At 42.2% G+C, this 15331-nt stretch overlaps 2 protein-coding genes across 3 annotated transcripts; one reads left to right on the top strand and one right to left on the bottom strand.

Annotated features, from left to right (window-relative positions):
* Positions 1-1128: 1128 nt before the first annotated feature.
* On the top strand, positions 1129-5935 carry srsf2b (serine and arginine rich splicing factor 2b). 2 transcript variants are annotated; one of them, XM_084073012.1, is made up of 4 exons: positions 1129-1399; positions 2051-2501; positions 3695-3983; positions 5190-5935. In XM_084073012.1, the coding sequence occupies exons 2-3, from the start codon at positions 2062-2064 to the stop codon at positions 3966-3968; spliced, it is 714 nt and encodes a 237-aa protein (XP_083929138.1). In that variant the 5' UTR covers positions 1129-1399; positions 2051-2061; the 3' UTR covers positions 3969-3983; positions 5190-5935. The 2 variants fall into 2 exon arrangements, with proteins under 2 accessions (XP_083929138.1, XP_083929139.1); XM_084073013.1 differs by having other exon boundaries at positions 2051-2435.
* Positions 5936-15184, bottom strand: mettl23 (methyltransferase 23, arginine). Its single transcript, XM_084073014.1, has 5 exons — positions 14778-15184; positions 13540-13644; positions 9875-10115; positions 9239-9323; positions 5936-9151 (listed from the first exon to the last, which is right to left on the bottom strand). The coding sequence occupies exons 1-5, from the start codon at positions 14880-14882 to the stop codon at positions 8995-8997; spliced, it is 693 nt and encodes a 230-aa protein (XP_083929140.1). The 5' UTR covers positions 14883-15184; the 3' UTR covers positions 5936-8994.
* Positions 15185-15331: the final 147 nt, after the last annotated feature.

Here is a 15331-nt window from a genome sequence, read left to right on the forward strand (position 1 = left end):
ATTTATTTATTTTAAGTATGTCAAAGCTTTTAGAAAAAAAAGTCCTAGCAAGGCTTGTGTGGTATAATGTATGTTTTGTAAATCTACATATTGTTAATAAAGTATTACAATAATTATAGTGGAGTATAAAGAACGTAGAAGTACAAGTACTTAAAACATAAAATACTTAAATACAGTACTTGAGTAAATGTCGTTGCCAGATTTTGTGAGAGAAATAAGCAACTAGGTTAATGAAAACAAGACCAAAAGAAGCATCCATAGGGCACTAGGCTAGGCCATGAGCACTTAAAACAATTTCACTGTATACATGAAAATAGCCGATATACAAGCTCACAACACGTCGCGTAGATAAATGATAAGATGTGCAATTTTTGGAAGATTTTTTGAAACATTCGAACAACACAAATCTGGTACAGGGCCTGGCACAAAATATTTTCAGATGGCGGTTAGAGTTTTTTTGATTGATTGAATACTTTATTAGCAGAAAAAAACACATGGAAGTACAGTTCAAAATAAATACAAGGTTAATTAAATAGGATAAAAAATAAGCCTATGGCCTTGGGGTCCTTTGCACTGGCACCGGGCCAGAATCTCACTCTATTCATAGTGACATTAAATAAAAGACAGATATACTATGCAGAATATTATATAAACAGTTTTAAAATAGAAATAAGAAAAACAAAACAATATGTACAGTAAACAGTTTGAGGGGTGGGGGGGGGGGGGTTAGGTTACGACTTTTACAGGGGCCAGTTTCGAATTGCGACCACCTGTACTGAAGGTACTCTTTAAGGGAAGTTTTGAAGGAGAGTAGAGCTTTTTATACTCCTTCCTAGAGACAAATACATATTCATTTGGTGGTCAATGACATATATAAAACAACAAGTTTGAGAACAACTGGTTAAAATAATTACAAAATTGTGAAACGAGCCACAAATAAGAAACTACATTTTATAAACAAGCCCACAAAAAAAACGCAACTACACAGACAAATAAGCCCAAAGTCGCTTATAACAAGCGGACCTGGCAACACTGGCAAAAGTACTTTCCCACCACTGGGTGGGAGGAGGAGGAGCATAGAGTCAAGAGGGAGGAGTCACGAACAATAATCTGAGCTCCACTACTTCCTCTTCCGGCGCATGGCGGAGGGCTGGCTGGCTGGGTCGACTGTTATAAAACCTTAAACGAAACTCAAACGATAAAACACAAGCATTTTTGGTCGATTCGACGGAGTAACTCGACGGCTTTTTCTCTCGGAACGACCGACGACGACGACAAAGGCCGAACCTCGCACCGCAAACCGTGCCGTTTAGTGTTTGTTTTTAACCCGTTAACAGCAGGGCGCGTGGTGGTGTTTGGTCCGCCGCGCTTGAGCGAGGAGAAAACGGAGCAACAAGAGGTAAGGAAGCTAACATGCTAACGGCGTTAGCATATCACCCCCTTTTTTCCCCCGGGAATGTAAGCCTCGTGATTACAACAATATTTAGCCGATATTCGGATATTATAATATGGGATATATCAATGACGGGATGTGTAAATCGTAGAATTAATCGAATTCGTCGTGTTTTTTTGGGGTGGGTTTCGTGTCATTTTTTTTTTTACGTAGGCCTGTAATCTATAATCGCCTAGTCGCTGTTATTTGAGACAATCGCAACTATTTTTTTACATAATCGTCATCGTTTCCATGTTGAATAATGTTTCAACATGGGAACATGTTTTCAAATGGGGAAAAAAAAATATATATATGATAGATCACAGAAAAATAAGCCCCCAAATCGCTTATAAGCGGACCTGGCAACACTAATAAACGGACCTGGCAACACGTCGTGGCGCGTTGTAAGCTTAGTTATAGATCAGCCATTTCTGCTTTTTTACATGTATAAAAGATGTCAATTTTCTTTGTTTATTTCAATTGTCATATCTTGCCCCGTGCATTTTTTTTATTACGAAGCCTAAATGCTTTATGTTCCCAACGGTCAATGACCAAGCACAATCAAAATCTTTCTGAGTTATTATTAATGGTTCTACATGTTTCCTCCCACCCACACAGCGGGCATCAAGATGAGCTACGGAAGGCCTCCGCCGGACGTGGAGGGCATGACGTCGCTCAAGGTGGACAACCTGACGTACCGCACCTCCCCCGAGACGCTCCGCCGCGTGTTCGAGAAGTACGGCCGCGTGGGCGACGTGTACATCCCGCGCGACCGCTACACCAAGGAGTCCCGCGGCTTCGCCTTCGTGCGCTTCCACGACAAGCGCGACGCCGAGGACGCGATGGACGCCATGGACGGCGCGCTGCTCGACGGCCGCGAGCTCCGCGTGCAAATGGCGCGCTACGGCCGCCCGCCCGACTCCCACCACGGCGGGGGAGGTGGTGGTGGCGGGGGAGGTGGTGGGGGAGGCAGCGGCGGGCGCCGCGGAGGACCCCCTCGGAGGTACGGTGGTGGTGGTGGAGGAGGAGGTGGAGGTGGAGGGGGTTCTGGTGGTCGCCGGAGCAGAAGGTGAGCGTGATCCGTAAAATGGTCATTCTCATTGTTTTGCGTTTTTTAAAATGTTTTTATTTCTATATGATTTTAATGTTATATTTATTAACCCATTTAGATATGAGGATCATTTTTTAATATATGTATATTCAAAGATTTGCAGAAATCGTCAAGATTTTTCAAAAAATAGTAGATCTACTAGCTCATTGTGCGGCACCACGCCATGAGCTTGTAGATCTGCTATTTTGAATAGCCAAAGGAATCTAGAATGATACAGATGCGTTCCAGGTCTAAATGGGTTAATTCAAATCTTAACCACTTAAATCATTGGTTTTCAGGGGTCCTTTGGGGGGGGGGGGTTTAGGGGGTCCCCAGCAAAAGTAGTTTATGTAGCATAACAATCATTTATACTTTGGCTATTCCAAATTGGCAGATATACAAGCTCATAGCGCGGCACATAGTCTACCGATCTATGAGCTAGTAGATGCTGTTTTTCAAAAATCTTCTTGGGGGTACGTGGCACAACATATTCTCAGATGGGGGCCCGCGGCTAAATATCTATCAAATTGGGGGTCCTTGACATGAAAACCACAGACTTTAAACACCATATGGGTAACCGGAGTGCCTTAGGGCTCAATTCTAGTGTCTGTTATTGCGGGGAAAGCTTTCCCTGAAAATAGCGTTGTGAACTTATCGATCTGCTATTTTCAGCGAGAGCTTTCCCCCACAATATGGATGCTGGGGGTTTAAGTGGTTAATGTATTCATTGAGACATAACATGCCGTTCTTTTCCCCCCATGTAGTGGTATTTAGAGCTATAGTTCAAGTCTAAACATAGAGTATCTAGGGTCATGTTCTTTGTCCCTGTACAAGGGCTGACCTATGTTGAAAGAATAGTCTACTCGAATATTGCAATCATGATGAATATTTACAGGCTTTTTCTCTCTAATTCTATAGAATGTAGAAAAGTGATATTTTGTATGAAATGTTTTTACAAAGTTTTCACTAATATTTTGAATGAACTATGCACTGGGAGAACTTGTTTACAAGTTGTGGAAATAATTGGGTTAGTTCAGACTACAGTTTTATATTTAACTCAAGATGCCATGTTGAAACTAGTTAATGTAGCAACACAGTGCTTTTCTTGAACTGCAAGCGTAGCTTTTATTTCCTATGTCTAAATACTTCTCTTTTTTCCCCTTCCCCCACAGCCCGAGACGCCGAAGACGGAGTCGCTCCCGCAGCAGGAGCCGGTCTCGTTCCCGATCCCGCAGCCGCTCTCGCTACAGCCGCTCCAGGTCTCGCTCCTACAGCCGGTCCAAGTCCCGCTCTCCGCAGAGGAAGAAGGCGGCAGCCTCCAGGTCCCGCTCCCGGTCCAGATCCAGGAGCCGGCCGAGCCGCACTCCTCCGTCCAACAGAGCCTCCAGGTCGAGATCCAAAAGCCAGCCCAAATCACCAGGAGAGAACGGAGACGGATCCCCATAGAACATCAGCCACAGGGTGGGTATGAGGGGGGAAAAAACACTATTGCAACTCCTGAATGTAATGATCAGATCAGATGCGTGGGTGAATTGACTATTATCTTTCTAACTTTAGCTAGATTGTCTTGCAATCAGGGTGGGAAATTAACTCACGCCAAATTTGCAGTAAATTTTGTGTGGTTGATTTGTCTGCTGTAACCAACAAAATTGAGCATGTAATTCATGAAACTGCCATGATCAGATTCCATTCTGCATGACGATCATTTGTTAATTTTATTACCACTACTACTGGCAAGTAAAGTTTGTTGCACCTCGGTTAATTTCCTGCCCTGTTTGGATTTGGATTGCAGGTGGTTTTTGTTTCCATTCCTACAAATTGATATGCAAAAAAACACTTTTGGATTTACTGTTTACATGTTCATACCAAGTGTAAGCAAGTAAAAGAAAAAAAATCAGTACATGCTAAGCTAAGTCTTTTTGACAAACGGTTGTGATAGTAAACCACATCTGGAATTTTCTCCTTCTAAGCTTGCGGAATCCTGTTTGCAAAAGTGGAGCTTGGAGTTTGAAGTACTGAGCTGAACTGAGGAAATATGAGCAGTTAGAAGGGGTGTGTGCTGCCCAGGGGTCGCCTGTTGCTGTTGAGGGTTTGCTATGATGGAGCAGGTTGGAGAGGCAGTCAGTGGTGGGGTTTGGTGGTGAGGTACGTCTGTCTGCTCCACAGTGGCCTCCAGGTTAAGTCCCTGACAAGGGGCATGATGATGGTGGTTGTGCAAAAACCAAGGTTTGTCCAAGTCTTAAGCCATGCAAATTACATTTTTCTTGCTCCCCTCCATTGTGTGTCAAGAGCTCACTCTGTGTGCTGGAAAATCACCACCAGTCTATGTAAAATGACGCCTTTTACGCATTTTACATAGGCTGGTTCTCAACACACAGATCAGATCACACTGGGGAGTGATATGTCAGATTTCCATGTCCATCTCACAGTAGACAGATGGTATTTGTGTTCAATACCAGCGAAGTTCCCCTTTATAGACAAACTAACAGATATAACATTGAGGTTTGGGGCTGTTTTAAAATTGAGTGACTTGGAGGGTCACAGAAATGTAGCACATCAATTGTAGACTTAATTTGGGAAATTAAAAACTAATCGGGGAACATTTTTTCTGTGGTCGATAGACAAATATTTCCTCTTGTAACCATTGCTTGTTTGGACATTTTGCAGATGAAGACGTCAGAACTTCAGGTCCCAGACTGCACAGAGAGGACCCCACCCGAGCAATGATTACCTAGTGTAAAAGGTTATTGTATCATCCTAGGAATGCCTCTTGTCTATCTGGTGTTTATTTTTGCCTAAAAAGGCTCAGCTTTCATTAACATACTGTGATTAATTTCCTTTTCAAATGTTCATATAATGATCTACAACTCTTCTGAGCTCTCCTCTCTGTGCACTTCTTAGCATAAGCGGCTACTTTACAGCCAATATCTTAATTTCTGGAGTATGACACATTGATGAGATTGCAAAATTTTACCAGGATAATGAAAAGGCTGTATCAAATATTTCCACACATTTTGTTTAAATTTAACTGAACATGCCACTTGTTTACTGGCTGCTTGGTGAGCTTATTTTTATTTCATTCTTCTAATCTTCCTCCCTGTATTTTTTTTGTGCATTAGGCGCAGTTGTGTAGCAGTTGAATTTTGCTGGTTAGCTGTTAAGGTGGCGTGTTGCTCTGCTGAGTGTGCTGATGTTTCCAGTATTCTCCAGAACGGTCCTGTGACTACCTTTGGGTATGGCTGCTCCTACCCTCTGTAGGAGGTACTTTTTCCATATGTCAAATTGGAGGTTAAAGATCTATATTTTTTAATTCTCACAGAAACAGTACATCTTATTTTATGTAACTATTTCTTTCCCCTGTGGTGTATTTTTGACCACTGTGAATGCGATTAAAGTTTTTGCATTTGTTTAAACTGGTTTCATGTTTTATTGACCTTTTTGGGTGGAGATTCAAACGGTTGTGACAAAGATATGTAATCATGAAGTTAAACGATAACATTTGTTTGTTTTAGTTAAGTTTATTTACATATAAAAAAACGAGTTGTTGTGCAAGGAAAGGAAGAAGCCGGCAGGCTTATTTGGAACCCTTTCCTTCATGGAAGAGGTCATTAAATAACAAGTATTAAAAGTTTAATTATACGAACAATACAGATTATTACAAGTTTTCAAGGGGAGCAGTGGTGCAATAAAGAAATAAAAACAAACTGCACAAAAGAAGAAAAAGCCAAAATAACAACTTTGTAAAGAGAACTAAAATCTAGCTAAATCTGTGGACTACAGTAAGGAAGAAATGAGATTGCTAGTGATTTGAGTGCATCGCACAACTGAGGTGCACCGTGGGCCTCTAAATTTGATGAAATGTTTAGAAGTACGACTAAGGTAAATTAAAATCATCTCTTTGCCTTGTGGGGTAGGAGTGAATGTCAGAAGTAACATGGAAAAAAATATGAAAATAACGAATGTCTTTACTTTTTTTTTTTACATAAATAAGCAGGTTTGAAGAACATGTACCTTATCTATAGGCAAAATTCAATAAGGAGAGGTGCTGTTGGCTCATGTGTATTTGACTGAAAAACATTTGACTATTATCTTAACAAAATGAAATAAGAATGTTGACTTTGGCTTGTGCCATGTTGAATCTGGAAAGTTATGCAATTTCTGGCATATTTTCCTATATAATGGCCAATTTGCATATTTAAATACAATTTCAGAAAACTTGTAATACGATAAATCATTGTCTTCATGTAAGTTATCAACTGGGGAAGTTTCATTATGATAACTATTTAATTCTATGAACCTATCATGTTTGTATGGTGAAAAAAACATGATAAATATGAAAACTGCTCCTGTGGAAAGGTTATCGTATATTAATTTACTTTGACCCTATAAACAATTTAATATAGGTATGGTTTTGCCCACTCATTTGATAACGAAATCTTGTCTGGCTCATGGACTAATTTATTTAAAGGGCAGGGTAAGTGATTTCTTTGGTTAAAATAAGTGTTAAATAGCTCTATATTCTGATAGTACTCATTGCCAGAGTGTTCAGTAAAAGGAGTCTCCCATGTCTCTCCAGCGCTTTATTAAACAGAAACTGCATTTTCAGTGCTCTCTCCTGAGTCCTGATTGGCTTAAATGTTGTCACCTACCTGAAAATGTACTATATTCTGTTTACTAAAGCTGGAGAGACCCCTGTGACTGAACACACTTTGTAGCAATGATTACTATGAGAATATAGTACTTAAACCTTTTTAACAAAAAAAAAAATATTACCCACAAATATCACTTACCCTACCTTTAATGTCGGAAAGAAAATAAAGAAATATGAGAAATAATGAAAGCCCTACACAGTCCCCCCCCGCCCCTGGAAACCAGGCCTGACCACAGGCGTTTGGAAGGCTCTGTGCTCTCTGTCTCACAGCCCCAGGATCTCTTTCTGCAATATGTTGTCTGTGATAGGCAAATATCAGCTGATCGTTTAGACTCTACAATGTATACCATGGGTGTAAGTGTTAACAGTGGCACTGGCTACAAATGTTTTAAATGATAAAAGGCATACATGGGCAACTGGCGGGCCACATGCGGGCCCCACCTTCATTGGAATACTGATACATTATTGATTTCAGCTGTTAGAATTGCAAACATGACCCGCTTTAATTACTTCAGTCTATTAGTAGCTTAATGACCAGTATTAAAATCCAAATGCCTTTTTTTGTCCAATGTATTTCAGTTCATAAAGTTAACATAAGTGTAACTAAATGCATTCGAAATTAAATAAAAAATATTACTTTTCAGGATTCCAATAAAAAAATGTCAAAAGAAAAATCTGGATTCCAATTTAAAAAATGCAAAAATACCAGATCTAAAAGCTCAGAACGTGCCTCACTGCGAAGCGTTCTGATTTTGTAGATCGGCTATTTTTGCTAATGTTGTGTGACAATGGTGAAGTACGCCATTAATTTACTAAAAAAAAGTGGAAGTACGGAGATTATTGGTTTCGGCCCGACAGTATATGCAATGTGGCCCTCTGGAATGAGCGTGGAAATATAGTGGCCCTCTCCATCATCAAAGTTGCCCACCCCTGATAAAAGGTATCATACATATATACAACATTTCCTGTACATTGTATCTGAGTCTGTTATTTGGACCAAGTATACACTGTTATGATTAAGATAAGTCTAAGACCAATGGCATTCATGTCAGCCAAAAACCTTATCTCATGTGTTTTGATAAATGAATGCCATTAGTCTTATACTTCTCTTAATTATACAACAAGTTGCAAACAATAGGCTCTATGCACAGCAGCCCTATTGGAAAGAAATTGGGCCTCTTCCTTACTTCACAAGTTTTACCAATGATACTAATTATGTCTCTGTTCCATTTAGTGTAGCACAGTGGACCCCCATAACTCTGAGAGTATAAGGGTCCATTTGGTTCCATTTGTACACTCTCAGAGTTACAAACCCGCAAGGGGCCATTTGAAACCCCCTCAAGGAACCATGAGGGTCCCTGGACCACACTTTGAGACCCACGCACTGGAGTAGCAGAGTGTTTCCAGTGAGCCAACATGCACAATATCAGCACCCTGACTCTGTTTGACCAGAATGGAACAGTCAGAGCCTTCATTAGTATCATTGGTAACACCTGTGCAGGAAGTATGGAAGAGGCCCAATTTCTTTCCGATATGGCTGCTGTGCATACAGCCTACTGCTGATCTACAAGCCACAAAATGGGGACGCCTGCCAGACTTTCACAGCTCCGCCCACACTCAGGAAGGGATTAGAATAGGCGGAGAGTATCTATGCGAGACTAGGTTGAAAGTGGTTAAGTCTGTTTATAAATAACCAATGAAAAGTAAGGGCTAGTGACTAAGTAACTACATTGGAATGCAGGTTATTTGTTTCTCATGACCTGCAAAGTAATGGTTTTGGACATTACAAGGTTTGCACCCGACAGTAATATGCTGTTGGCCTTAAGTCCCAAGTGTGATTTTCATAATTTCAACGGCGTGGCTGCCTGGTAGTGTTGACCCAGCAAGCTGAGCTTTGTCTGCATGAAATGTTTCCAGTGGAACGTCAACACACTTTAGGTTCCATCTGTGGAGCAGCGCCTCGATGGACCAGTCGGCACTGAAACACAAAGACGACACATGGCAATTCAGAAATAAACCCCACTGCAGCCTCAGTTCTTATAATGAACACTATCGAAGACATCACCTTCTTTCTTGGTATGCGGTCCAAAACTGGGCCTTTGGGTTTTTTCTCAGTAGGAAGGCGATGGTCACAAGAACATTTTCAAAGTCTGAAAACGATTAAAATATTTATTGCATAACATGTTGTGAGTATACTATACATCATTCCGGTTGGGAATGCCCTACTTCGTCAAACTATAGTATCACACAAAAGTAGTAAAAAATAGCCGATCTACAAGCTCATAATGCGTGTTGTGATCGGCTATTTTCACTATTAAAAGAATATGTTGCTGTCCAGCAGAAACCAGCTAACTACATTTTTCCGCTTTTGCATTTTTTTCTCATAAATCATAAGTGCTATTGAACACCCTTTGCATCTGTGTGTTGATTAAAAGCATATTGAACCAATGAAAAGTGTTAAAAACCTCATTGTGAGCTTGGAGGTCCATTCAGCTGTTCTTATCAATGATGAACAAAACCTCCTTACTCCACTTTTTGTTTGTGTCATTTCCTGAAAAATGAACATTTTGGAGTTGCTGGTTTCTGCCGGACAGCAGAGATATATAAAATGAACGTTTTTGACATACAAGGTTTCCACCTGTCAACGACGATATGAATCTCATTATGCCTATAATTGGACACATGTCACATGTAAATGTACCTTCTGGCTCGTAGAAGACGTCAGAGCCCAGGATGACATCGAGGGCAGGGAGTCGAAGCAGATGTGGGGAGATGTCGCCCCACGTCAGTCCCATCACGGTCACGTCATCGGCGAGACCGTTGGCGGCACAGGAGCGCCTGCAGTTGTCCAGACACACGGGAAGCTCGGCGCTGTCCGACAGAATGACCCGCGCCCCGCACTTTGCAGCCACCACGCCCGGTAGACTCACACCTGCACCCAGCTTGAAATGAAATATTGACCGTTAAAAGGGCTTGTCAAGGACCACCCCAAAATGTGTATGTATTTGGCCGCGGACGCCCATCTCAAAATATTTTGTTCCAGGGTCCCCCAGAAGCAAAGATTTGAGTTCCAAATGTTTGCTTTAAAAAAATATATATATATATTCAAAGGTTTAGACAAATTTTCACGATTTTTCAAAAAATCTCATAGATCTGCTATTTTTGAATAGCCAAAGTATAAAAGGCTAAAGTGGTTAAAGTTATTGTGACGCCATATTAGCACATTTTGCTGGGGACCCCCTGGAACCCCCTCTGGGAGACCCCACTTTGAAAACCAATGACTTAAATTACTCAGTTATGTTGTAAATCAGTTAGTCCACGTGTGTAACGCACCAAAAATGTATGTACAAGCTCAACGCATTGCTATGCAACACACATAGAATACACACACTCACACACAGTGTGAATGTGCATAACTCTCAAGTGCATTCGCACACTAAAGCACAGTTGGACTTTGCTCATACAGTTGCAAAAAGGAATGTTATTATGAACAGTGGTGGAAAAAGTACTCAAATTCTTTACTTGAGTAAAAGTACCGATACTGCAATATAAAAAATACTCTGTTACAAGTAAAAAGTCCAGAATTCAAAATTTACTTGAGGTAAAGCACAAAAGTATAGGCATCAAAATGTACTTAAAGTACCAAAAGTAAAAGTACTTAAATGTTTGAAAATAGCAGATCTATAAGCTTACAACGCGTCGCGATGCGACACGTTGTGAGCTTGTAGATCGGCTATTTTCAAATAGCCTATTGTGGCATCACGAGGGGACAGGTGGTATAGATGGGTGCTACATTCCCACACCCAACATGGCCGCTGTAGAAACAACTACAGCTCCCAGGGTGCCTCAGCACACAGACAGGTGTAGGTGTTTGAGGCACCTAATTGAGCCGGGAGACTACATGGCAGAGTGAGAGCAAAGACACACAGCAAGCAGGGCAGAGAGGAGCTGGATGGAAGGAACTCAAAGTGGACAAGGCTGCTTTTATGTTAAGTAGTACCGTGGACATAGTTTGGACTTGATTCTCCCTTTGAGACGTTTTACGTTATTTTGCAAGTTGCCTCATGTTGGCCTACCTGAGTTAATTCATAAACCTCATTTCGTTTTCACCCTGGATTTTGCCTTGTACACCATTTCAGGGTGGTCTAGAATGGGTGCCACATCTCTATTGTCGTCCACACTGCCTGGCTGACGTGTGCAAGTTGCTCTGCCAGCTTTTTCACCTCAGCCTGCAACTAATAACACATTTTATGGCACTTTTCTAAGTACTCAAACGTACTCGAAGCGCTTTACAGTTCATTCATTCATATATTGGGAGGTGAAGCGACGAACAGTCGACGCCAGCGTCCTCACTTCCCACATTCAGACACCAATGGTGGCAAGCTAGCGCCGACCGACACATTGGAGGCAATGTAGGGTTCAGCGTCTTGCCCAAGGACACTTCGACATGTGGACAGGAGGAGCCGGGGATTTGAACCGCTGACCCACGGATCATTGGACGACCTGCTCTACCTCCTGAGCCACAGCCGCCACATTTCGCTGTGCGTCTTCATTGATCATGGCCTTATTCTTCTTATGGAAACATCAACCAGTGACATGATCATTTGACTTAGGCTCCTAAAGGTAGCGATTGATGCTGCTGGCCTCCACCAACTAAGAACGGCCAAATTGGGCCAATGCACCACCACCCACAGAATCGAGAAAGAGCTATCAATCTGTCAATCCTTTTCCTTTGCCGCGAGCCCTTCCAAGCCGACCCAGAGCCGGTCGCGACGCACCGCCGCGGAGAAAGTGTGCTCTGTCATGGTGAACGGATGGATGTGGGGGCCAACCTTCGATTACACCAGCCCATTGACAGTACCTGATAAGCTTCCACAGCTGATGGGGACAACCTTTTCTACAGCACCGTCAACAAACACACCCTTCTTGATGTCCTCCCTGAGGAAAAGCAACGCATCATGCCCTGTCCCGTCGAGATGCCTTTTGGTCCTCATTCGCCCTGCCGAGGACGTCAGGCCCGGGGAGAGAGATGTGTGGCATCACGAGGGGACAGGTGGTAGGTGGGTGCTATACATTCCCACACCCAAAATGGCCGCTGTAGAAACAACTACAACTCCCAGGGTGCCTCAGCACACAGACGGGTGCAGGTGTTTGAGGCACCTAATTGAGGCAGAGCTGGGAGACTACATGGCAGAGCAAAGACACAAAGCAAGCAGGACAGAGAGGAGCTGGATGGAAGGAAATGGATGTCACGACTGCCACACCCACTCTACCTTTCTCCTCCTCTTTCTAGTTCTCTCATCTAATTATAGGAGTGGAGACAGGGGTGCAAGACAGGAGGCGGAGACGATTAATCAGTAAGTCTATAAAGCCAGGGTCAACGCTTTATGCGCTGCCAGATCATCAGTCTCTGTTTGGCCTCACTCACACAGTTAAAACACTCGTTTTAAGGCTGCCTTATGCCTTACGTGAAGCATAAGGCTGTTTCAATTAATTCCCCATGGAAGTCACGTGTTTTGATAAAGCTGACTTGCCTCGCTGCTCTATGGCTTTAGCCCCCCCCCCCCTAACGCAAGTCAGCTTTAACAAAACATGTGACTTCCATAGGGAATTAATTGAAACAGCCTTATGCTTCACGTAAGGCATAAGGCAGCCAAAAAACGATTTTTTTGTAACTGTGTGAGGCCTTTGACCTAGTCAGTCGTTTTCCACTCTGGGCCTAGCACTAGCAACATTCTCAGTGTGTGTTCTGAATACTTACCTTTCTCTCCTGTGCTTGTAGTGACCACCTGAAACCTGGACGTCTGCCTCTGCTCTCACGGCTGTGACCCTATCCACCACTGCTCCACTCGGCTCCACTCCTACAGTATCTGAACCTGGAAGTCTGCCTCTGCCATCACTGCTGTGACCTCATCCACCACCGTTGCTGCATTCAGCTCCACTCAAACAGTATCTGAATAAATCTATATTCTGTAACTGCAACTAAATCCTGTCTGTCTCCGTGTTTGCACCTTGGTTCAAAGAAACTTTACATTATGATACTGGACCCCTGCAGGGACTCAAAGTGGACAAGGCTGCTTTTATTTTAAGTAGTACTGTGGACATAGGTTGGACTTAATGTATGTTTCATAATTTATATCTGAAAAGTAACTAGTAATTTAACAACAAATAATTGTAGTGGAGTAAAAGTACAATATTTGTCTCTGAGATGTAGTGGAGTAGAGGTAAAAGTATTGGAAATTGGAAATACTCAAGTAAAGTGCAAATACCCCAAAAGTACTTAAGTACATGTACTTAAGTACATGTACTTACTTAAAGTACATGTAGTTACTTTACAGCACTGATTATGAACGCTTCATAACATACCTCCAGTACAGTCTTGTGCTGCAGGTCCTCTCTGTGTGTCCACACATACTGGGCCAGGACCACGGCACAAGGCCACACATACATGCCATACTGTGCATCGAGCACCTGAGGGTGGGAATTATAACGCAGTGTTCATTTCAATCACAAATGGATACTTTTCAACTATACTTGAGTGTACTACACACTTAGTTGAACATTATGCAATAGGCTCTATTCACAGCAGCCATATTATGAAGACATTCACAGGTGTTACCAATGATACAAATGAAGGCTCTGTTCCATTTAGTGTAGCACAGTGGTTTCCACGACCTCCACGACCCCCATAACTCTGAGAGTGTACAAATGTTCCATTTGTACACTCTCAGAGTTACACACCCGTAAGGGGCCATTTGGAAGCCCATGAGGGTCCCTGGACCCCAACTGTAGACCCACTGGTGTAACAGAGTGTTTCCAGTGAGCCAACATGCACAATATCAGCACCCTGACTCTGTTTGACCAGAATGGAACAGAGCCTTCATTAGTATCATTGGTAACACCTGTGAATGTCTTCATAATAGGCTGCTGTGAATAGAGCCTATCAAAAACAGTTGATGACAGCACATTGGTTTAATGATTATCATGTTACTAACTAATGTATTATGCTACCTGTATTTTTGCTCCATGCACACTTTATACTGTTACAAGGTTACAGAGGGAAATGTCGTACTCTTTACAACATTTCCTTTAAGCTGTAATTACTGATTACTTGCAGATTTTTTTTTGTTCACAGGTTAAGCTACCCAGCATAGAGCAATTCAAATGATCTCCACCTTTCCCAGCTGCAGTATCATTGAAGTAATGGACACATTCATGATCAATAATTATAGTCCAATAACATGGTAACTATATGATTCTGAAATGGACATTCTGCACAATGGCTACTTTTTCTACAGTCTTCTGATGCTAATACTTTTGAATCTTTTGAATCCAGGACGGAAGTAAGTGAAAGTCCTGGATTACTACAAAAGCAGTAGTCAAAGCTTTCTATAATATAGTTAAGTTAATATATTATATATCACAGTGTAATCAATACTTTGTGATGTATATAGTTAAGTCAAAGCTCTGGCTACTAGCACCACTGGTCTGTCGCTGGCCTAAAATAACAGTTCTACATGTTATCACAGCGTGGTCATGCAATGCGTTGATAACTTGTAGATCTAGTCTGTTTGATCAGCTTACTTTACAAAAGGACAACAAACCTCGGGTATATGGACTGTCAGTGAGTTCCGTGTGTCCCCTTTGTTGTCTTCAAATGTGAATATCTTTTCTGCTGTACTATCTGCTTCAGTTCCACTGTGCTCCATGCTTGACCATTTTAATTAGTATGTTTATTTATCAAATCATGTCACATTACACTTCACCATGCTGCCATGTTTGACTTTATTTATCAACTAAATCTGTTCACTAGCGCCACCAACCGATATGGAGTGTTTTAATGCTTTCGCACAGTAACTGTGGAAAGCCTGGTTTCTATTTACTCTTCAGTGCTCAGATCCGGTCTAGAGCCCACCTACTATGTCTGGTCATTTCCACCTACGTGCATGCAAACATAGAGACCGTTTCCGTATCCGCTCTAGACCGGATCTGCAACATGCAAAGTGAATCGATCCCGGTCCTAATAATGATCAGAGAGAAAGGCGGGAAGGATGGATTCGGTGTACGCCAACCCAATAAGGGCCTTCCCTCCCACACTCTCGCAGCCAATGAGCTCTCCGTGTGTGCTACAGGGGGCGGGGCACAAGTGATAGGCGGT

This window comes from Gymnoscopelus microlampas (genome assembly GCF_963454915.1).
Source record: "Gymnoscopelus microlampas genome assembly, chromosome: 11".
NCBI classification, from domain to species: domain Eukaryota; kingdom Metazoa; phylum Chordata; class Actinopteri; order Myctophiformes; family Myctophidae; genus Gymnoscopelus; species Gymnoscopelus microlampas.